The following is a 21,828-nucleotide window of genomic DNA, read 5'->3' on the forward strand; positions in this document are numbered from 1 at the left end:
TTTAACTTTTCTTGGGGTGCTGGGAGTGTTACACAATTTTTTAAGGTGGACTAACTAGTAGTTTGACACGGAAATTCATTATTCTAGAGATTAGAAAGTTACACGGATGCATTTTAATATTCTTTGACCATCATCGTGTTGAACGATTTGTTAAAACGACATGAATTTGTTGACACTTGAATTCAAGTCAAAATGCGGATCACCCCTTAAACCATTAATGATAAAGAGAATTTAGTAATTTATTAGTCAACTAAAGTAAAAGCTTTTTATAATCATACTTTATTTTCTTAGTGTGTTTCGTAAATGATTTTCTTGGATCAAATTTTGAGATATATTGCTCTTCAGTAGACCATTCATTTGAATTTGAACCTTTTTATTCTTCTTCAAGATGTATTGTGTTGTTACCGTACCTTTATAACTGAGATTATTAAGCGCGACTTTTAGTATTATAACATGTGGGGTACATACTAATCTTATTATTTTGCTCAACACTTTTTTTTTTTCCTCAAGTGTATAGGTCAAAATCATTAATTAAACAGTATCTCAATATAATGATTTTCGTTAACAGGTCATCCATTAAATGAACCATTAAAAAATAATTTTAATTGAGTTAAATAGTCTTTGTCAGTTTGCTTAAGGGTTCGGATTCATATGTCTTGTTAAAATGTGACTTATGGTTAACACGACATATGAAAGAAAAAAAAATTGTTACCACGTCTAATTGTGAGTGATACAATTAAATTTTTGGAAGGGAAATTATGATCGTTTGATATATAGGCATGGTCATAAAAAGTTGCAAAATTGGTTGAAATAAGTATCTCAATTTGGTAAGATTATCAAAATTAGATAACTATGACATTATCAATAAATATTTATGGCATTGTCAATCACATTATTCAGGTATTGACGACATATCGACAAATTTATGAAAAAAAATTATCATCTTAGTATTTGGAATTGTATTTTCGTCTAGGCAACCAATATTTCAAGAAGTTTTGTTTTGAGAGATTATATTCACACATCCCAATTTACTTCTTCCATACTCTTTTAATTTTTTAATATTTTCTACACACCATTAACACCTGATAAAAAAATATTAAAAAATTAAAAAGGTGTGAAAGAAGTAATTTAAGGTGTGTGTTAATATAATCTCTTATTTTGAGAGATCTGAGGTCGTTAGAAACACTGCTCATGCTAAACTAAACTTTAAATCATTCGGGCAATTTGGGCCTTTTTAATTTTAGGTTGGGCTAAGATTATAATTCCTTTAAATTTGTCAAAAAATTTTGGGCACGTCCATTAACGTTTTGTTAAACAATTTTTCGTTTTGCCCATATAAAAACGAGTTAAAAATTATGTATGCGGGGACTCTAAAAAAAGTTTTCAAAATAATAAAAAATAAAATATACATATAAAATAGGTTTTTTTAATAAAAAATATAATAATGTATGCTCACCACTAGTGTCACCATCGCCAACACCACCGCTAGGAACGGATTCAGGATTCGAAATCGAGGTGCGCTAAATTTTAAAGTCAAATTATATTAGTCTAGAGATTTTCAAAAATTTCAGCGAGGCCTTATTTGTTTCAAAATTTTAAATTACCTGTTAATGACTTCAATCCCTAATTTTCTCAAACAGATTGATAAAATGAGCCCATCGTAACCACGTGAACTATCTTTTCTAGTTGGGCTACAACGCAAAGGTAGTAGTTGGGAGAGGAAATTTTCGGTTTGCTATAGCCCAACCCAGCCAGTGCTAGATCCGTCCCTGATCACCACCACAACATTCTTCATAGTCTCACCATCATCACCAACCGTGATCATTTTTAACACTCACCACCATCACTGCCATCATGCACCACATCCTCCACCGACATCACCCTTGACTATGGCCACGACCACCTCCACCATTTCACCATCAAATGACACCACCACCACCGTCTTACCATAACCACTGCCATTGCACTTTTTTCATCACCACTGTCACCGTCGCTAACACCACTATGACCACCATATTATTCATCGCCATCAACCCACCACCATAGCCATCCATCACCACCTCCAACGTCTCACTGCTAAAGCCACCACCACCGCCTCCATCACCACCACAAACACCTCTGACCACTATCGCCGCCGCCACCACCATCACATTCTTCACCCCATTCACCATTTTAGATATTGGTACCATATGCATTTTCAATGTTTTCATTCTCAAAATTCATTTTTGGAATAAACTATCGAACACATTCTCAAATCAGAAATCATATTTGTCCTTTTTGTTTTATAAAACAGTTCTTCAAAATTATTTCTCAAAATGTTACCATACAGGCCCTTTTATTTTTAATTGAATCCAGTAGGTTGAAAATGCTACACTTACCACATTTTGTATACCACGTGTATTGCCTTTCAAATGTGGTAAGTATAACATTATTCGTTTTCCATTGGGTTTTTATTTATATATCAATGTCTTAAACCATAGTACTTCGTTTGGTGGCGTGTAGATAAATATCTTGCTTCTGTAATTATTATCACAAGTGTTTTTTGCTAGAAGTATCTTTATTATAAGGGTTTTTATCATAAATGGTCTCTGAAATTGAAAATCGATAAATGTAGTCCCTGAAAATAGGTTTCGCAAATCATTGTAGTCATTCCGTCACAATTCTGTTAAAACTTCCGTTAAGGGTTAATGTGACACATAAATGGGTCCCACAAGATTTACTTGTTTTTATCACAAATAGTCATTGAAATTGACTTGGTCCTTGAAATTAACCCATATTATCAAGATGGTCCTGAAATTGAAAATCAATCAATATAATCCTTGAAAATATGTGTCACAAATTAATATGATCCTTCTGCCAGAATTCTGCAAATTTTTTTGTTATGTACTGATGTGAGTTTAATAATTAATTAAAAAAGTTGTCTTAACATTTTTTTGCACTATGAAATTTATTTTTCTTATAGTAGGGCCTACTTGTAACCTGGTTTATCTTTTTGCACTATGAAGTTCTCTCTTTTCACAACTTTTTTATTAACTATTAAATTATTAAGCCTATTTGTATTTTCTTTAATTTAATTAGACTTGTGTGACCCATTTATGTGTCACATCAGCACATAATAGAATTTTTGACAAAATTGTGATGGAATGACTACATTGATTTAAGACACTTACTTATGGGGCTACATTGATCAATTTTCAATTTCAGAGACTATTTTGATGTCGCGGGTCAATTTCAAGGACTATTTTGGTGTCGCGGGTCAATTTCAAGGACCATTTGTGAGAAAAAAAAAAGAATGAGGATTCTCACATCGTGCGCCCAGAAATCATTTTAAATACTTTTATTTAAAATTAAATATGAATAGTACTTGACAAAAAATGACTGCACGATGTACGATGAACGGACAAAATTTGAGGATCCTCAAGATCCACATTCGAAAAAAAAAGGCTTATGGGGCCCATTTCTGTGCTACATCAGCACTTTACATAATTTTTAACAAAATTGTGACGGAAGGATCACATTGATTTGCGATACCTATTTTCAGGGACTACATTGATATATTTTTAATTTCAAGGACTATCTTGATGGGAATGGTCAATTTCAGAGACCATTTATGATAAAAACCCTTATTATTAAGATGTTGAAATCGTCATTAAAATTCCAAGTGCTTCACTTTTATGTTTTAAATTAAAATCTCGCATTACGAGAGGTAAAATTTTTATTAAATAAAAAAAAAAAAAGGTTACACATACTCATGAACATAAAACGTGCCCCTTATAATATAAAGAAGCTGAAAGATGAAAGATACATGAAACTAAGATGAAGAAGATTTTCTATATTTTTTATGAACCATTCTAAACTCTTATACCAAATGTAGTTTAAACCTTTTTAACTGTCAAAAAAAAAAACACTTTCAACTCTTCCAAAAACGATCCAAACATGCCACCATCATATTCCTCAGTTTCTGTACTAATGTAATTGAATACAATAAGAACATGAAAGTTCAATAAGGTATTATCGTATCAAAAAATTTAGGGTAAGTTACATTGTACCCCCTCAAGTTTGGGGTCGATTTCAATTTCTTACAATATCTTTAAAAGATTTCAATTTTATACATTTAATTAATCATTTTATTTCAATTTCATACAACAGTTAAAAAATCTGTCAAGTTAATTGTTGAGCGATGATGTGGCAAATATGAGGTCCCCATTTCTGTTGATGTGGTTGCCATATTTATGCCACGTGGCTAAACACTTAATAAAAAATTTAAAATATTAAAATAATTAATTAAAGAAAAGTATATAAAAACCCAGAACCCCCTTCGTTTTCCCCACCCGACACCCCTCCACCCCCTTTGTCTTCTCCACCCGAGCATCCCATTCTCCCATCCCCCACCACCCACCATTTGCCCACTTGAGCCACTATTTCTCTGATCCACTCTTCCCTCTTCAATTCCCAACAGTACTCCCCCAATTCGCAATAGCACCAGATTGTTCCTCTTCCAGAATGCCTCAATCTGCAATCCAATGGCCTCCTAGTACCGCGAGAAAACTGATGACGCTGCAAAGAACGGCTTATCAAACACCTTTTTTCACATCCTGGCCTGGGCCCCCACACATTCTCCTATCCCCTATCACCCACCATTTGCCCACTCGAGCCACCCTTTCTCTGATCCATTCATCCCTCTTCAATTCCCAACAATACTTCCCCAATTCCTAACAGCACCAGATTGTTCCTTTTCCAGAATGCCTCAATCTGCAACCTAATGGCCTTTTAGTATCGCGAGAAAGCCGATGATGTCGCAAAGAGCGGCTTATCAAACACCTTCTGTCACATCCCAGCCTGGACCCTCACCGCATCCTGGCACGGGCCCTCACCACATCCCAGGCTCGACTCCACCGAAGCACGATATTGTCCGCTTTGGGCCCCGACCACGCCCTTACGGTTTTGTTTCTGGGAATTCACACGAGAACTTCCCAGTGGGTCACCCATCATGAGAATGCTCTTGTGCGCTAATCGCTTATCTTCAAAGTTCCAATGGAACCCGAAGCCAGTGAGCTCCCACAAGGCCTCATGCTAGGTAGAGACGCGAATATACATATAAGGCTTACAGAATCCATTCCCCTAGGCGATGTGGGATGTTACACCTTCTTAGCATCGATTTTGTTGAAATTCCACGGCTTGAAAGAGAAAAACCTCATGCCTAGGCCCATACCCGGCTTGAAGTATCTGCCAACCTCGCCTCCGGGGACTGTTTTCGGGTGAGAGGGAAATTGGGGAGGAGGCCCATTGCTGGAGTGGTAGCTCCTCCTAGTGAAGGACAACGGAGGCAGAGACGGAGATGAGGATTTTGAGATTTGGCTGCGGTGAAATCTTAGCAGGCCTTGCAAGATCCGAGATGAGGGTTTTGACATTTGAATTTTGTGGGTTTGTGTAATGTAGGGTTTGATTAGAGATTTAAAATTAGCTTAAACAAACACATGCACAAACTTCACGCGGATTTCGATTTGCGAAATTAACGGCCTTTTTCACCTGCCCACATTTCCCACCATTAAAAATTGGTAATTTCAGGGGATGGAGGGTGGAGTCGTGGAGGGGTTAGAGGGGATGGAGGGGTGTCAGGTGGGGAATACGAAGGGGGTTATGGGTTTTTATTTTTTATTTTTTTTATTTTTTAACGGTTGTATGAAATTGAAATAAAATGATAAGTTAATGTATGAAATTAAAATGTTTTAAATATGTTGTAAGAAATTGAAATCGACCATGAACTTGAGGGGGGTAAAATGTAATTTACCCAAAATTTTATCACAAAAATCATGTTATCCCGTTTGAGTTTAACGTCGATCAAACAAAGAATCCATAGTGATGTATATATTACCAATGGCAAAGTCAGGATTTAGGGGGTCCTGATTTTGACAAAAAAAAAAAAAAAACTTCATTGGACCATTTCGTCGAACACTTGATAGGAACATGTCGATTCTTGCCAAAATATGCTGAAGGCTTATGTCAATATATGTCAACAACTACTATAATATATAGAGACTTGTCAAGGGTGACTATAGGAAACTGTAGAGTAATATTGAATATTGCCAAGACTTTTTAATTATTAAAGCATTTCGTTGAGCATTTGGTGCGCACAATAGAGTCACACAAGAAGAAAGAAAAGGAAGACATAGATGATAAAAAAAGTTAGAAAAAAGATGTAGGAAGAAGAAATTGTAATTTAGTTTGCCATAGTTGTTTATAGGGCCAAACACAATATACATAGGGTTTTTGAAGTTGTTGGAATTATGGACAAATAATGACCCCATTTTAACTCCGTCACTGAGTTTAATGTCAATGATCCAAGAATCCACAGTGATGAATATATATGCCTTAAACCTAGCATTTTCCCCAGCTAGCTAGCATGCATATATTTTGTAACGATAAGGGCAAAGTCTAGTGATTAACAGCGATCCAGCCATCCACAGATTTAACCTAATAAGGGTATATAAATTGGACTTATATCTAATTTCCTCTACTTAGAATGATAGAAAGATAAATCTATTAAGGATGCAGAGGACCTGGATAAGGAGAAGTCTCAGGTTTTATACCTGTGACCAGTGGAAGAGATCTCACGCTATCATAGATTAACAATTTAACTAGATAACAACATTTTGCAACCAAAGTTCATGCACACAGCTTACTTATAGTGGCTTTCTTGATATGGCTATAGTAGCTACCATATACATATATTGACCTAATTATTTAAAAATTTGAAACGAATGTCGGTATAAAGAGTTGAAAGCGAAAATGAAAACGTGAGGTAGCTTTAGCCAGGCTTCATCACATCAAATCAAATCGCATCGCAAATGGTGAAATGTAGGTGTGGACTCGAAACATTGTTACATGGTATTATAATTAAACTTGTTAAATTTTATTAAGTGAAATAGTAATATCACGTGATAATGATCACGAATGCTGAAAAACTGGAGTTACTCTTTATCTGAAGCAACTTTAAACCTATTGGCATAAGAAAATGGCGGATAATAAAGTTCTAGGTTTTGGTGCAGAGAGATTAGAGAGTGAAAGTGTGAGAAAGTAGGTTGGGGATGAGAGAACATCGGGGCGGCTTGCGAGCCTTAAAATACGGGTCAAACAAGATTGTAAGATGGTGCCATTTTCTTACAATCTAAGCAATGCAGATATATAAATTTCACATTTCACAATTCACAATAAATTAAAATATTAATCCCCTCCAATTTTTTATTAATTCCTTTCCCTTCGGAATTTATTCTTTCTTTTCCTTTCCCTCCCTTTCACCACCCACCCTTGACATAACACTCCTCAAATTCACAACTAAGAATTTGCCCCATCTACTACAGACCACATATATATTAATACTATTCCTCATTCCCCTTGTCTTAGTAATTAGGTCATTGGAAACTTGGCTTAAGTATTTGTCTAATCTTCTCATTTGTTGTTTAATCCAACGATTTTAATTAGATTGCACTACTGTTATAGTTGCATGCAGCTTTCATATATATATATATATATAGAGAGAGAGAGAGAGAGACAGAGAGAGAGAGGAGATCGAGCTAGTCAATCGAGAAATTATTTCAACATCTTTGCACGCTAGTAGGTATGAAATTTTATTATAAAAAACTTCAATACAATTAAAAATAATACCACTGAATACAAGTTATATATTTTTTGTCAAGTTTATGATGTGAGACTTTTTTACATTCTTCAACGCAATTCTCCAAGCATAAGTGTGCCCATGTTATAACGGCACGCAACTCGATATTAAGGCATTGGATTTCTTCTTAAGCTAACTATTAATCGAATGAAAGAAAGAAAAAAAAAACTCTGATGGCCGGCGGCTTAGCCAGACGAATCATTGAACAAAGCATACAATCATTGAAGCTGTTGACAGCACTAGTTAAAATATGGACAACGCAGCATTTGGATAGCTGAAATAGACAACTAGGTTAGATTAATCACAATGCATTCCTTCTATGAAAATGTAGGTAAACTCCTATAGATACGTCGCAATATATAACTTATCTTGAATGGTGCCTAGTCTTTTTCTGTGGACATCACTGATGTGTTGAGTAATTTTATAGAGTTAGAAAGCTCCTTGAAGTAGGAGTTTGGGAGATGACCGACAAGGGGAAGGAAAAAATAACTTTCGACATGAATTAGTTCTTCGTCCCATCAAGCAAACCTCATTTGTCCTATATTCTTTTTATATATGACTTCTAATGTATATTTTTTGATTTATCCCAATTGTATTGTTGTGTGTGTGATTCTTTTGCTTGTAAATATGACTCACTAAATTAGACAAGGAATATATATATATAACTCACTTCGATTAATTAACCCATCTAGCTGGATATGCCAGAAGGAAAAAGGGAGTGCTTGAACTAATTTGCTGTTGATCCATATGTATTAGCTAGTTGTAAAGAATGGGAAAATCAATGTTTGACAGATTATAGTTCTGACTAAATCATATGGGTCTAAAGTTGGTCTTAGCCATCTTCAAGTACAAATTGCGGTTTTCACACGGTGATGCCGATATAAAACTTCGTTTTCGGAACAAGATCCCAGATACAGGCTTTTTCATCAAAGGTGCGTTCTTGATTTTGACAAGGAGCTAACATGCCTATTACAACGTAATAATGAGATATATCTCCTCAATTATAAAACGTGAAAGAGAAAAAAAATGTTTGGTACCGAGACATACTAATATAGTTCCTGATACATTAACATTGTTGTTATACATATATTAAAGAATAATAAAATAGAGAAGAGATATTTTATTTCTCTAATTTATTTCTCAAAATAACTTTTAGGAGGAAATTAAGTTTCCTTACCCTTATGCATTTAGGCCTGCTTGTTCAATTAGGATTGATTTATTTCTTGTTTGAACTTAGTTTTCTATCTTGTGTCTTATAAATACTTTATGGAGAAGAATAACGAATTATGTGGGTGTGTTTTTTTTTTTTTTTTTTTTTTGTCAAAGTGAGTGTGTTCAACTATACATTATATTATAGACATGTACTGTAGATTGACATTTGGTATCAGCAAATAGCAGTTGTACTCTCTAATTCTAAACACTCATCGGGAGCTAGCTAGTTTTTCATTTTCAATAATAGTTTGTCTTAGGTTATTAATTAAAAACATGTGTGTTATTTATAAGATAATTTGTGTTCAACTCTCAAAGAAAAAAGAAAGGGAAAAAAACTAGTTAATTAGGTCTTTCCTGAGAATGAAGCAAGAATCACATGCAGGCATGAAATCAAATGGTTGATTCAAAAAGTCAAAACACATTTAAGGAACCACACGTGAGCGAGAGAGAGCTAGCGGTCACAGAGTTGGCATTTATGCTTTTCTTCCCTCTCCCTCTCACTATTCTCTCTCCATTGATGCTTTTATCTCAGACTGAGAGTGCTCTATTGGATTCTGGAGAACTATAATTCTGGAATCCTCGTACATCAACCAAAGAAATATTTCTCAGCACCAACAAACAAAAGTTCCTCAGCTTTCTGCTCCCCTTCTTATAATCAGAGTCAGTAGTTTAAACTCTCTTAACACTCCAACCCCTTTTGTCTCTTAATTTGTTTTATAAAACCATATTAACGGTAGACTACTTTTTATATAGTGTACCTTGCCTTTGAAGTTCACTCATATTAATTTGTACAACCTATATTATACTTCCTTCTTCAACCCTTCCTCTCTTTCTCCTTTAGCAACTCCACCACCCTGAGAGAGCATGCCTGAATGTCCAGAGAAAGGTAATAATTATTTTTTCATATAATTGCAACGTTTTCTATGGGAACTGACTTCCACGCAAATTTTTCTCTCCTTGCACACCTGTTTTTTTCCTAGCCTTCGAAATGAAGAAATCAAAAGAATATATAGGAACGGAAATAAATAGGAATGAGCAAAAGGAGAAAAGAGTTTGCGGAATCAATTCCCTTTCTATATTTGTATTATATCTGTCATCACAATTTTGTTTATGCGTTAATTTTCTGCTTCTAGGGAGAGAGTTGATGAGATAGGCAAGAAGTTTAAGAGAGAAACTGATGCTTCTTCCCATTATCAAATGGGAAGAAGACACATGTTGGGCCCTCCAGGAACCCTAAACACCATCACTCCTTGTGCTGCCTGTAAACTCCTCAGACGAAGGTGTGCACAGGAATGCCCCTTCTCTCCTTACTTCTCTCCCCACGAACCCCAGAAGTTTGCTTCGGTCCATAAGGTCTTTGGTGCCAGCAACGTCTCGAAGATGCTCATGGTAATTAAACTATAAGTCCTAATTCTTATTAAGTCATCATTATGCATTCATCATGTACTTTCAATTTCGGAGAAAAGTGTTTGATACTGGTGCCAAGCTTCATCTTGTCCATATTTTGTTAATATTTGGTTTTTATGAAATAAATCCTAATCCTTCAATTCCCTCATTATTTTCGTTAAAAAGAATATTTGGTTTTTATCGATAATGTATATCTTTTAGATTTCTCATCCTGGATTTTTATTTCTTGTTCCTTAATTACCTTATGCGTCGTGCATATAATTATTTAATCAGGAGGTGCCGGAGACTCAAAGAGCAGATGCAGCAAATAGTCTTGTTTATGAAGCAAATGTGAGGCTACGAGATCCGGTGTATGGATGCATGGGTGCAATTTCGGCTTTGCAACAACAAGTTCAATCTTTACAAGCTGAGCTCAACGCAGTAAGGGATGAGATACTTAAATACAAATACAGGGAAGCCAATCTCCTTCCATCTAATTCTCATCATATGGCTTTGTTCTCTACTTCCGGGGCTGTTTCTGCTGCTTCCTTGCCCCAGACCCCACAGCCAACCCCACCGCCGCCACCGCCACCTCCTATGCCTCCTGCTTCATCTTCTTCTTCTATGTACACTAATCAACAAACCAGTGCCGCGGATTATAGCTCCCTTTCAAGTGAAAATGTTTCCTTCTTTGGTTAAACTTTAATTTTTAGGCTGAAATTAAGACATCGATCCCATTTAATTTTCTTATTATGATGATTCTTCAAGTGGAATAAAATGATGATAAAGAGAGACGTTTTATAGTGGATATACTGTTTCTTGGAAGGTTTTTAGTTTCTTAGTTAATGTCAATCCATTTTAGGTCCTTATTTTGTCGCCAGATATTGTTGGTTGTTATGTTCCTTTCCGCATGCTACTTATTAACTTTAATTTCTACCCCTTTTTGTTCTTCTCCGTAGATATTGGACGAAATATAGCATGTATCCAAATTAAAACTCGTACTCTAGCCACCAAAGTCAAACGTGTTAGTTTGTTCTGTTGTTGCACATTATTCATGGTATTATGTTGAACATGCAGAAGTACCTCTCTGCCATGTACCATGTTTTTGAATTTATTATTTGATCCTTGTATATCTTAGTAAGAACGCGATTTTAATGAAATCCTACTACATGATATATAAAATATGCTTTATTACATGTTGTATACCTCTCTGCCAACCAAGGATCATGAATTATTGTTAATTTGAAGAAATTAATATTGAAGTAGGGGGAGGTGACAATTAAATTAAGGATTGTGAATTGAAATCCCCAGCATTTGGGTCACATTAGAAACTCTAATGCGAATCTGGTATATGTATCTAATTTCTACCAATGTTGCCGTTATTTAATATTTACTACCCTTATATTGTAATGGGTATGAGGGTGAGTTTTGGCGAAACGGAAATGTTGCTCCTTAATTTGTGACCGAAAGGTCACGGATTCGAGTTGTGGAAACGGTCTCTTTGCAAAAAGCAAGGGTAAAGCTAGTACGATTGATGTTTCCCTCGTAAAGCAGGAAGCCTTGTTGGCTTGAGGATCGCCCTTTTATATGGGTACTGGAATACTGGGAATAGTAGTAGTGGAAGCTTCATTGTTCTTCCTTATTCTTGGATAATTTGTGCATTATGCTAGTTGATCACTAATTTGTTAAAAACATAATAAAGAGTTGGCAGAGCAATTGGGGTACAGATCATATTTCATCAGACAATTCTGGATAAATTATGGTTTCTATTTCCTTAGTAAGATTTTAAGGGCCAAGGTGGTAACCCTGACCCAGCATGATGAGAAACTGAATAATTAAGTATTAGATAACTCATTAATTTTGGGTAGAGTCACCACCAACCGATGGCATGGCATGAGTGGTAGCATTTGGGACACAGCTAAAATAGAACTTTTGTACTGGAAAAGCTGTAAAACAATTTCATAGTTCTCACAAATTAATTTAATTTTGATTTTAAGAGTCATCTGGTTGATGGAGTAGTGGTGTGTATATATATATAAATAGGGTTCCTGCTCAAAAACTAAAGATTCTTTGATTTATTGCACGACTGATAAAATTGAAGGTTGTTGGATTTGCTACAATAATGAATCCTACAAATATTTGAAACCTCATTGCTACGTGAAATTATCATAAAATCGAAATTAAATTAATTCCTGAAATTATATTGTTATAAGGAGATCAAATATTCTGCACTCAAAATGAGTGTGGTCTCTCTTTGGCTCCGATCATTGTCTGACGTATATTTATAAACTTAACTTTGTTGTAAAAACTTAACATGTGTCAGCCAATAATTGGGATCATAGAGATGTCACACCCATTTTATGTGTAAAAGATTTGATCTCCATTTAAACTTCAAACAGTCAAGGTTATTTTGATCAAAATTAAAAGAATTGAAAATGGGATTGTCTTTTTATTTTTTTTCAATAGGAATAAGGTGCGTTATTGAATCACCATTAGACAATACATGAACAGTGCAATAGATAACCGTAGAATATTCAAAGCCAAACCCTAAACCCCAAGGACATATTTACTTAACAAAAATGAAAAAAAATGAAGGAATCAAAGATCCTAGAAGTATGAGAAGTAAAGAAAGGGAATCATATCAACTAGTCCCCTATTATCGAAGGGGCAGTTTTGTAAAATGAAATGATCAGTACTATAATCACACAACGCGTACACATATATTGCTATTTAGTGAAGTTACAGCATTTTGTCAAGTAGATGTATGTATTTGTTGGATGGTCAATGGTCTTGCCAGCTATATTAATTTCTCAAAGCAGTTTTGTTTCCTTGGCGTGTGGATTTCAACCCAAGTGGAAAGTAGGCGAGGAACCTGAATCACATAAGCAAGATCTTCATTAACAAATTTTATTAAATAATAGTAAGAAATATTTCTAACTAATTAACAAATATATACACTTGTACTGAATTAGCTAGGTATCCCTCCTTCAAGATTATAGAACCAATTAGATGTGATGGAATTTGGTCTTATGTCATGGTTGCTTACAATAATGGCATCTTACTTTGTCTTCATACAACTCCCTTTGATTCTCTCCATTGAAAACTGTCGAAATAACTGTCATGATCATCTCTTCTTCCCTTCGTTCCCTAAATGTCATCCATGCCCTCCTTTAATTATATGGCATGGATGATATCAACGGGCTTTATCAATTGTTTTATGTACTAATTGATTGGAAGTTCACCATTGACTAAAGGTGTTTAGGGTTTGTTTGTATTTCCTTGATATACATATATATACACAAGGTCCATAAGAGAAGGGATCTCCATTTTCTTAAAATGGGGATTAGTTGTGGGCTCACACCATATCGAATTTCAACGATCCGAACTATCTATTTTTTATGTTATACCTCTTAGACCATCCTAGAAAAATATTAGCCAAATTGAAAATATTTGTGACATCTAATTGAGTTTAAAGAAATTAACGAGCATTTTGTTCTATAAGAAAAATAAAATTTCTTTGTGATAATTAAAGAGGCAAATGGTTTTGGATTGAATTAAATTTCTGCAAAGATTATCTATGAATTGAAACTTACAAAATAGACATCTTTTCTACTCATCTTCTTTAATATTTATTTTTTATCGTTTTTGTTTCATTAGAATTTTATTCCACTTGATTGGAATTGATTCTTATTCAATCGGCAGGAACAAAATTAGGGACGAATAAGCAAAATAAGCAAAATAAGGTGTATAAACAGAACTTCTGTTTATACACCTTATTTTGCTTATTCGGACGGACCAACTAGACTAGTTACGACATCACATTAATAGCCTCTACTCGTGTCCTAGCTCGTCTGAGAGCTAAATTTGCCTCAATTGTTTGTCTCTTGCCTTCAGCTTTCCTCAAATCAGCTTCCGCTGTTTCAAGAGTTTGTTGAGCTTCTTGTGGATGGATCGTTGAAGTTCGATGTAGAGTGAGTCCCACCACTAATCTCATTTTTATTAAAAAAAAAAGAGGATTCCTTCCCTTAAAGGCCTCCTACACACAACACACACACACACACACACACACACAAAATACAAGCCCTTTAAGGAAAGGGATTCCCAATTTTTGAGAAATTTGGGATTAGTTGTGGGGCCCCATCACATCGAGCTTTAAGGATCTGAATCGTTTATTTTTCAAGTTGCACTTCAAAGATCATCCATGCAAAATATTAACAAATTCAGAAATATTTGAGACATCTAATTGAGCTCAAAGAAATTGACGAACACTTTATTATAAAATAAAAAAAACATTAAAATTTCCCGTAATAATTAAATCAGTTTCTTGAATCTATCAATATGCTGTGATGTGAGTAGAGGATTCCCAAGATCTAAGATCTATAAATTTGCTTCATAATCTATATACATAATCTCTCTCATGAAGTCACTAATTGGGTCTTTAAAGTCACAGTTATTTGACTATATATGTAGGAAGAAGTAAAGGATGATTATGGCTTATGGCCATTGGTAACAAAGTTTCGATCAAAATTTAATTGGTTCCTAAATCAAATATTTGACCAATGTTTCCTCTCTCTCACAGAGTAGCACATATTTGCGCTCAAATCTCGAGGGTAAACCTAAAGCAAATACTATCTGGCTGTAGCCATGCATTAAGGAATAATCCATACAAATGTTTAATTATTGTGCTAAAAGAAATTAAGATAACAAAATTATGAAACTCCACTTGTAAAAATGGAAAACTAATCAGAATACACAGTTTTGACAGCTTGTATTTTAATTTTTAACATGTTGGAGCACCTCCTATGCTGAATTTTAAACAAGTGCACACATGACTTTGGGAAGTTAAAGAATATGATTATATTTTTTTAGACTCCCATGGCATTTATGTGGGTTGACAATGGGATTAAATTAAGCAAAATTGTTTAATGTGATGCTTACTAAACAGCACCATACAATTCCACAATTACAAACTTATTCTTCAGCCACTAAGGACTGTAAGTCTTAAATCCATCACTCTAGTCACGATGACTAAATTAACTTTGCAAATTGAAGAACTAAAGGGACCATGAGGAAAAGATTGCCCCAACCTCCGATGATTTTATAACTGTTAATAAAGAAGCTTTGCTACAAGTCACCTCCAACAAATGTCGAGCATCTTTCTTATAATTCTTTGCCAACCGCCGAAATCACAAAAACATCATCTCAGATCTAAACAACATATGTCAAAGTCATGACCACGACTACAACCATGAAAACTCTCTCCTCGACAAATCGAGAAAGCGACCACAACCACAAAGACTTTCATAGACAAAGCTAGAGTGACCACAACTGGAAGCAAAGAAAGAAAGAGATAGAAGAGATAGAAAATGATTCCCGAACCAAAGTTGTTTGCGAATCAGATTTTTCTTTTAGTTTTGAATTGTTTAACCAAAGTTGTTCGATACTTTAAACCCTACAAAAAATAAAAACTGCCACATTAATGCTTATAAAATGAACGTGATGGTGCATAAAACTTTCGTTTGGAAAATTGTAAAACGTTGTTAATGACAATTTTCCAGATGATATAAGATCATTCAATTAAAAATGTGACATGCATATGCATGTTTGTGCACTCTTAGCAGACTCGTATGTTGGCTGCAAATTGCTAAGTAAAATTTGGTGCAGTCACGTGCTAAGCAAAGTTGGATAAAGTCAACTAAACAAGAATGTTATCTCTGAAACCAGTACTTAATTAGGATGATTATTAGTTATTAACAAACTATCATTGATGGACTTTATTGTTAGCAAAAAATCTATTGTATTTGGATAGACTGGTAGTATCATTAGTCATCTTTTGGTTACAGGCTAACATCATTAGTCATTGCTAATTAAATTGCTTCTGAATTGATTAAACATGTGTAACTAGTATTAGCATCTCAATATGTGAAGGGCCAAAAAAGAAAACCCAACCCAATTGTGGATCCAAGCAGATGACCGTAGCTCTAACATTAAAGCCCACAAGTGGAGAGCCCATTTTGTTTGACGCTCTTTTAACTATCACGAAGTTGTTACACATGGTTTCTCCCTTCTTTTAAAACAGGGGACTAGCAAGTGGTGTCTCCATCGTAGTTCACTTTTTTCGGGGGTTAGGAAGACCTACAGAAGCATTTCAACCTTTCATGACCATCATCATGCGATTCTCCAGCGGCAAGAATCGAACCATGACGTGCCGTGTAAAATACAGGTTTGAAATTCATCATTTTCTCATGAAGCCTTTTTTTTTTTTTTTTCCCTTTTTCTAGGTCAGCATGTTTGTTATGTTAATTTTTTTTATTTATTGCCCACGATTTTACTTAGGCGACACATCTTATTTCGAATAAAGATGCAACTTTTGTTTCATGATTTTCACTCTTGAATTTCGAACCGTCTCATGCTTGTCCTGTGTATTCATTAGAATGGAAATCCATCTTAATCCCAAGACATAATTCAATTTGGGTGAATCACGTTATAGCTTACGCATTGTCTGTGTATAATTGCGTGGTTTTACTGATTTCGTGCTCAATTTTTGGCATCTAAATTTTCGTATGCTAACTTCATAACCTAATCAACCAATATTACTGATGTCAAACAAAAGCGAAATTCTAACTACTATTTTTCTAAGGTAAGAAGATCTCCCGAAAGCATAATTAATTGATTGTAAAAAGCCATGCGTGCAACCATTCTAATCAAACGATGGGGATAATCCTCCTGCAATTCAATCTAATCTCGCCAGCCGGTCCAATGAGGGGGTTGATGGTTCCCATCTTGATCATTGCTGACACAAAGTCGTTAAAGAAGGATTCCTGGTGTTCACTATACTCACGTACGATCTAGTCAGTTTTGCCTGCACTGAACAACTGCTGATCGGAATGGAGGAGTCCTTTTTTTCTGGACAAGGTTTTTGTAGTAGCTGTTGTCGAACACTATCGGGGTTTGAGCATTAATCGGAGCCAAATGATGATCCCATGAGCCTTTGGCTTTAGGGCATTTTGATCTCCTTTGTTGTGCTAGATCTGTGTCTATGTTGGTTTTGATTGTATATCCGCTTTCTGAAGTTGTGGCATTGTGCTTGCCCAAGTGTATGAGCTCCTGCATTTACGTAAAGTAATTAGTTTTATAAACTGCACTAATTTATAAAGGATTAATAGTGGGTATATGTTGGGTGGGACTATTTGTTTAGAGTAATCAGTAATGTTCTCTTGTTAGATCAATTTTTTTTTATCACATTCAGGACGAACCGGTTAAATGGTTTTGAAAAATATGCGAATGTGTTGATGTAATGAATCAAATACCAGATACAGCAACCAAGTCCCTCTTGTTGAGTGCAATACCACTGAATCTAAGGATGAGCTCCTTTAGGTTAGCCCTTGCGGTGGGTATGATGACGTTAGTAACAACTGGGTTTGTAGCCCTAGCTAGCGTCTTTTCTTCCCAGTTGAATGCCCCAACTTGGCCCGCCAAGCTGCAATGTACGCATAGTATGCTCATACAACTAGATACATGAATGGAAATTATGTTCATGACGCTTTGAAAACAGAAGTAATATTAGATCAAGAACTATTTGGTATGTAACTTACCATGACAACAGAGTCTCTAGCAACAGTGGCCACTATGTCAGCACACGACGGTGCCGGGGCACACTTTCTCTACTGCAGACTTGACTTCATCAATGACTTCAAATCCCCTTGAAGAATTCTTATTAGGAGGTACATTTTTCTCTTCAATAAAGTTATATAGGCGCATCATCCAGGAGCACCGACCCATCACATCCCTGCACACCAATAATACTTATTTCTAAGACAAACCAAATGAAGAAAACAAGGACTAATTACCACGTTAGTTATAATAATGCTATAATGCGTGGCCAGTTTCTAAATTGCTCAATGCATGATAACATTCAAAGTTTATGCACAGGGATGACGGAGAAGATTTACATTAACAAAACAGTTGTGGAAGAAGAGGTGGAGGAGAGAGGCTCCCATTCGAGCCTCTTTTTTTATTGCGGATTCGACTATGGATTTCACAGTGGGGAAGAGCTTTGGGCAAGATGATGCATAATAAGTTGTTGAGAGTCCATCACTTTTCACTACGTCAACTTGCACAATTAGGAAAGATAAGATCACAATGGCCAGAAGGAGTAAGAGGAAGCCATTGATCTCATGTATGTCTGTTCTTAATTTGGTTAATCACAGAAGGATTTGGAATTGGCCCAAGCACTCTTTGGTTTGTGCACTATGTTGGATAGGAAAATCTTCAACTGGGGCAGTTGATTAAATCAAATAAAAAATTAAAAGAAAATAAGAGTAGTTTTTGCTTCTAGTGAAATCAGCTTCCAGAAGACAAGTGTATATATATGATTGATATATTCAGCAGCTATGCATGGATTTTACTTTCGTAACTGCTTAATTAGCTACTTATAGACCCAGTAGAAGTGTATCAACTCAAACTCATCCTACAAAATAGCAGTTTACTAAACAGTCTTACTATACACCTGGTAGTCCACTTATTACGTACAAAATAGAGTACTTCAGCACACATATTCGCTTCGGAGGAGGATTCTCTCCTCTCCTATTCTCATCCCCTTCCCTCCCCTCCTTTTACACATTGTTTTTTGTCTTATTGTCTCTATAAAAAAACTAATATAAGATATTGACGTGACTAAACCTTAACTGTTCAAATAGGAGGGAAGGGAAGGGGAGAGAGATTAGGAGAGGAGAGAATCCTTCTCCATTGGCTTCAACAAGGGACACGTGGTTTTTGAACATAACAACCTTCCGACTGAAAAGTTTGACCAATTTATGTTTAAAATCTCTTCGTTGGTGATTTGTGAAATTTTTCTAGTCTTTCTTCTTTTAACTTATAAAGAGTTGGGTTCTGTCTTGAGTTTCTTTTCCACCCATTCCAATCTTGAATTCCGAGGTAGGTACATCATGAAAGTTTTTCTTTTGCACACACAACAAATCCACTACACTTACATTTTCTCTTGCCGGTTTAAAATGTTCTCTATGAAGAGTTATAAAATTTTCTCTCTTCTGAAATTTAATTATTTCATGTTTTTCCAGAAGCTAGACATGTTAATCGCTGTAGTCTGTCAACTTTGTTAATGGGGATGAATACGGTTCAAATTCTCTTAACTATTTGGGTTAGATTAGGTTTACTTCTCCTAGTTGTATTTCTATCTTGCATGCCAAGTAAACTAGCCAGCTTGCACTCAAAGTCACTGACTTGGACATCTATTTGTACCTTGAGGGATCATCATTCAGTTCTCTAAATTCTACGTAGCTAAAGGCGTGGCTTTTATGCATAGCCTTGTTGTATTTCTGTAATTTCTTACGAATAAGCACAAATATATGATTGAAAGCAACTTATCTTGGAAGGCTAGACACTTGAAATGAATATTTGCTTATAAAAAGTGAAGAATATTTATAGTAGACCTTAACAAGATGATAAGGTCATGAGTTATACTTTCCCAAAACAATTTTATTCTTAAGACATATGCCTTTAGGCTGAAGTCAGGCTTAAGTACCCACGTACTAAGCTTAATTAGGTTTCCTATAATTCTTCCTAATATCCCCATGAGATCCAGTGAGGGGTTTGATATCTCCCATCTTGATCATGGCACTCGCAATCGGAACTGAAGGTATCGTAGCTTTTGCTGTAGGCGCGCACTGTGGAATTGGTGGAACCACCGTCGAAGAGCTGCTGATCAGACCAGAGGAGACCTTTGTTCTTGATTAGGGTTTTGTAGTAGTGGTTGTCGAAAACTGTAGGGCTTTGAAGATCAAGTGGAGCCAAATTATTGTTTCCTGAGCCATAGGTTTTTGGGCAGTTGGATTCCCTTGTTTTGGCAAAGGATCTGTCCACGTTGGTCTCATTGTATATCCCGGGCCTGAATATGGTGCGCCTTGCTTGCCCTTTTGTATGGGATCCTGTTCAATTTTATGCGTCGTCCATATAATGGTGAGGACTGAACATTTGGATGATTTATGTGGACACCAAAAGTTCATATTTGTGAAAAAGTTGAGGTTCTATCATAAAATTAATTAGTTATATGAAGAGTAGTTCAACTTCCATTCCTACACCCTAAACACTACAAGGAAAACTGACAATAGTGAGTGAAATTAGTTTAGAATCTGGTGGGGGTGGAAGGCTTATCATGAGTAGCTACCGAGGTGAGTACAAGGCTTATCAGTGGTTAATGGGGTTATTAGCCATTGATAGGCGTTTTACGCATCATGTTTAATTTTGTACAATTAATATCAGTAACTGTTGTATCATATATTAGGCCTCAATATTTGGGCATCACTACTTAGCCTATGATATATGTAAGAGGTGAGAGAAACCCTTATTCTATAAAAGGGATTATTCACCCTCACTTTAAGGGATGATAAACCCTAGCTTCTCTAGCAACAACAATGTGGACGTAGCCCTAACTCGGGATGAACCACGATATAATTTGTGTTCATGTGTGTAAGTGTGATTTACGCTACGTTGGTCCAAGATCAACCAATTTTGTAGATCAACAGTAACTATTGTCAAATTTTGTTTTTGTTTTTTAGCAAACAATATTATCCAAGCTAAGGGAGAACGGGTGAGTTTAACCTTACAATAGACTAGCAATAATGTGGTTCAATTTCACTTTTGGGAAGAAACAAACATAAGACTCTCAATCATAAATGAAAAAGAATATCATTAAATCGTAATACTAAGTAGTAAATAGGTTATACAATTAAGTTAATAAACTTACCATGGCAACAGAATCTCTGGCAGCAAAGGGCCAAAGGCCAATATATCATGACACCACGCGGAGGCACACATTTTCCAATGCGGACTTTATATCATCAACCACACGAAATCACCATTGGATTCGGCATTTTTCTCTCCAGTAAAGCTTGATGTGTCGTCAGGGAGCAACGACCCACCACGTCCACATCCCTCGAAATTGGCAGCAAGGGCAATTGAGACTTTACCCAATGAAGAAATTAATTAGCTACGTCAAAATGCAAGTCTTTTGATGTGGCGGGTATATTTGAAAGGAAATCGAACAATAACCTTAAATTAGAATCTACGTCCAGTTGGACGAATTTAGAAGGGAGTCTCTGTCGTCGTCTTTAATCATCGTGAGATTTTGTCATCGGATTTTGTGATAAGAAATTATTGTAAATAGTATTATTATAAGAGTGATTTGTAAATTTAAAAGCAGTATATAATAAGATTTTGGAGATCTTATCCTATCATGATTGTATTACCTAGAAGCCAAGCAAAATCTTACTTCTCAATCCCTTTCCTTGGAAGTTGTGCCCAAAGAGAAATAGACTGACTATGATCGATAGGGTGTTAACAAAGATAGTAGATGTTAACGGACAAGGATTGTTTGCCCCTCTATTTTTGGTGTCCTTTCGTGTCCTCTTGTTTGTGTGGTCACGGTTAAGTCACTATTTATTTTTGTCTTATTATCTCTATAAAAAAAACAATATAAAATGTTGACGTGATTTAACCGTGACCACATAAAACAGGAGGACACGGAAGGGCACCTG

At 35.5% G+C, this 21,828-nt stretch overlaps 2 protein-coding genes and 1 pseudogene across 2 annotated transcripts; 1 reads left to right on the forward strand and 2 right to left on the reverse strand.

Annotated features, from left to right (window-relative positions):
* The first annotated feature begins 8,986 nt into the window (after positions 1–8,986).
* LOC103953778 (LOB domain-containing protein 15-like) lies at positions 8,987–11,081 on the forward strand. The gene is made up of 4 exons (XM_048565729.1): positions 8,987–9,547; positions 9,729–9,773; positions 10,021–10,276; positions 10,568–11,081. Exons 2-4 carry the CDS (start codon positions 9,760–9,762, stop codon positions 10,970–10,972), a joined length of 675 nt encoding a protein of 224 aa, XP_048421686.1. The 5' UTR covers positions 8,987–9,547; positions 9,729–9,759; the 3' UTR covers positions 10,973–11,081.
* Positions 11,082–16,814: 5,733 nt separating this feature from the next.
* Positions 16,815–18,829, reverse strand: LOC103953828 (annotated as a pseudogene).
* Positions 18,830–19,677: 848 nt separating this feature from the next.
* On the reverse strand, positions 19,678–21,690 carry LOC125468944 (peroxidase 4-like). Its single transcript, XM_048565765.1, has 2 exons — positions 21,039–21,690; positions 19,678–20,220 (listed from the first exon to the last, which is right to left on the reverse strand). Exons 1-2 carry the CDS (start codon positions 21,085–21,087, stop codon positions 19,856–19,858), a joined length of 414 nt encoding a protein of 137 aa, XP_048421722.1. The 5' UTR covers positions 21,088–21,690; the 3' UTR covers positions 19,678–19,855.
* Between the last annotated feature and the right edge of the window lie 138 nt (positions 21,691–21,828).

Source organism: the organism of the source record quoted next, unplaced genomic scaffold (assembly GCF_019419815.1).
Source record: "Pyrus x bretschneideri cultivar Hongxiangsu unplaced genomic scaffold, Pyrus_bretschneideri_v1 Contig4, whole genome shotgun sequence".
Lineage (NCBI taxonomy): Eukaryota > Viridiplantae > Streptophyta > Magnoliopsida > Rosales > Rosaceae > Pyrus > Pyrus x bretschneideri.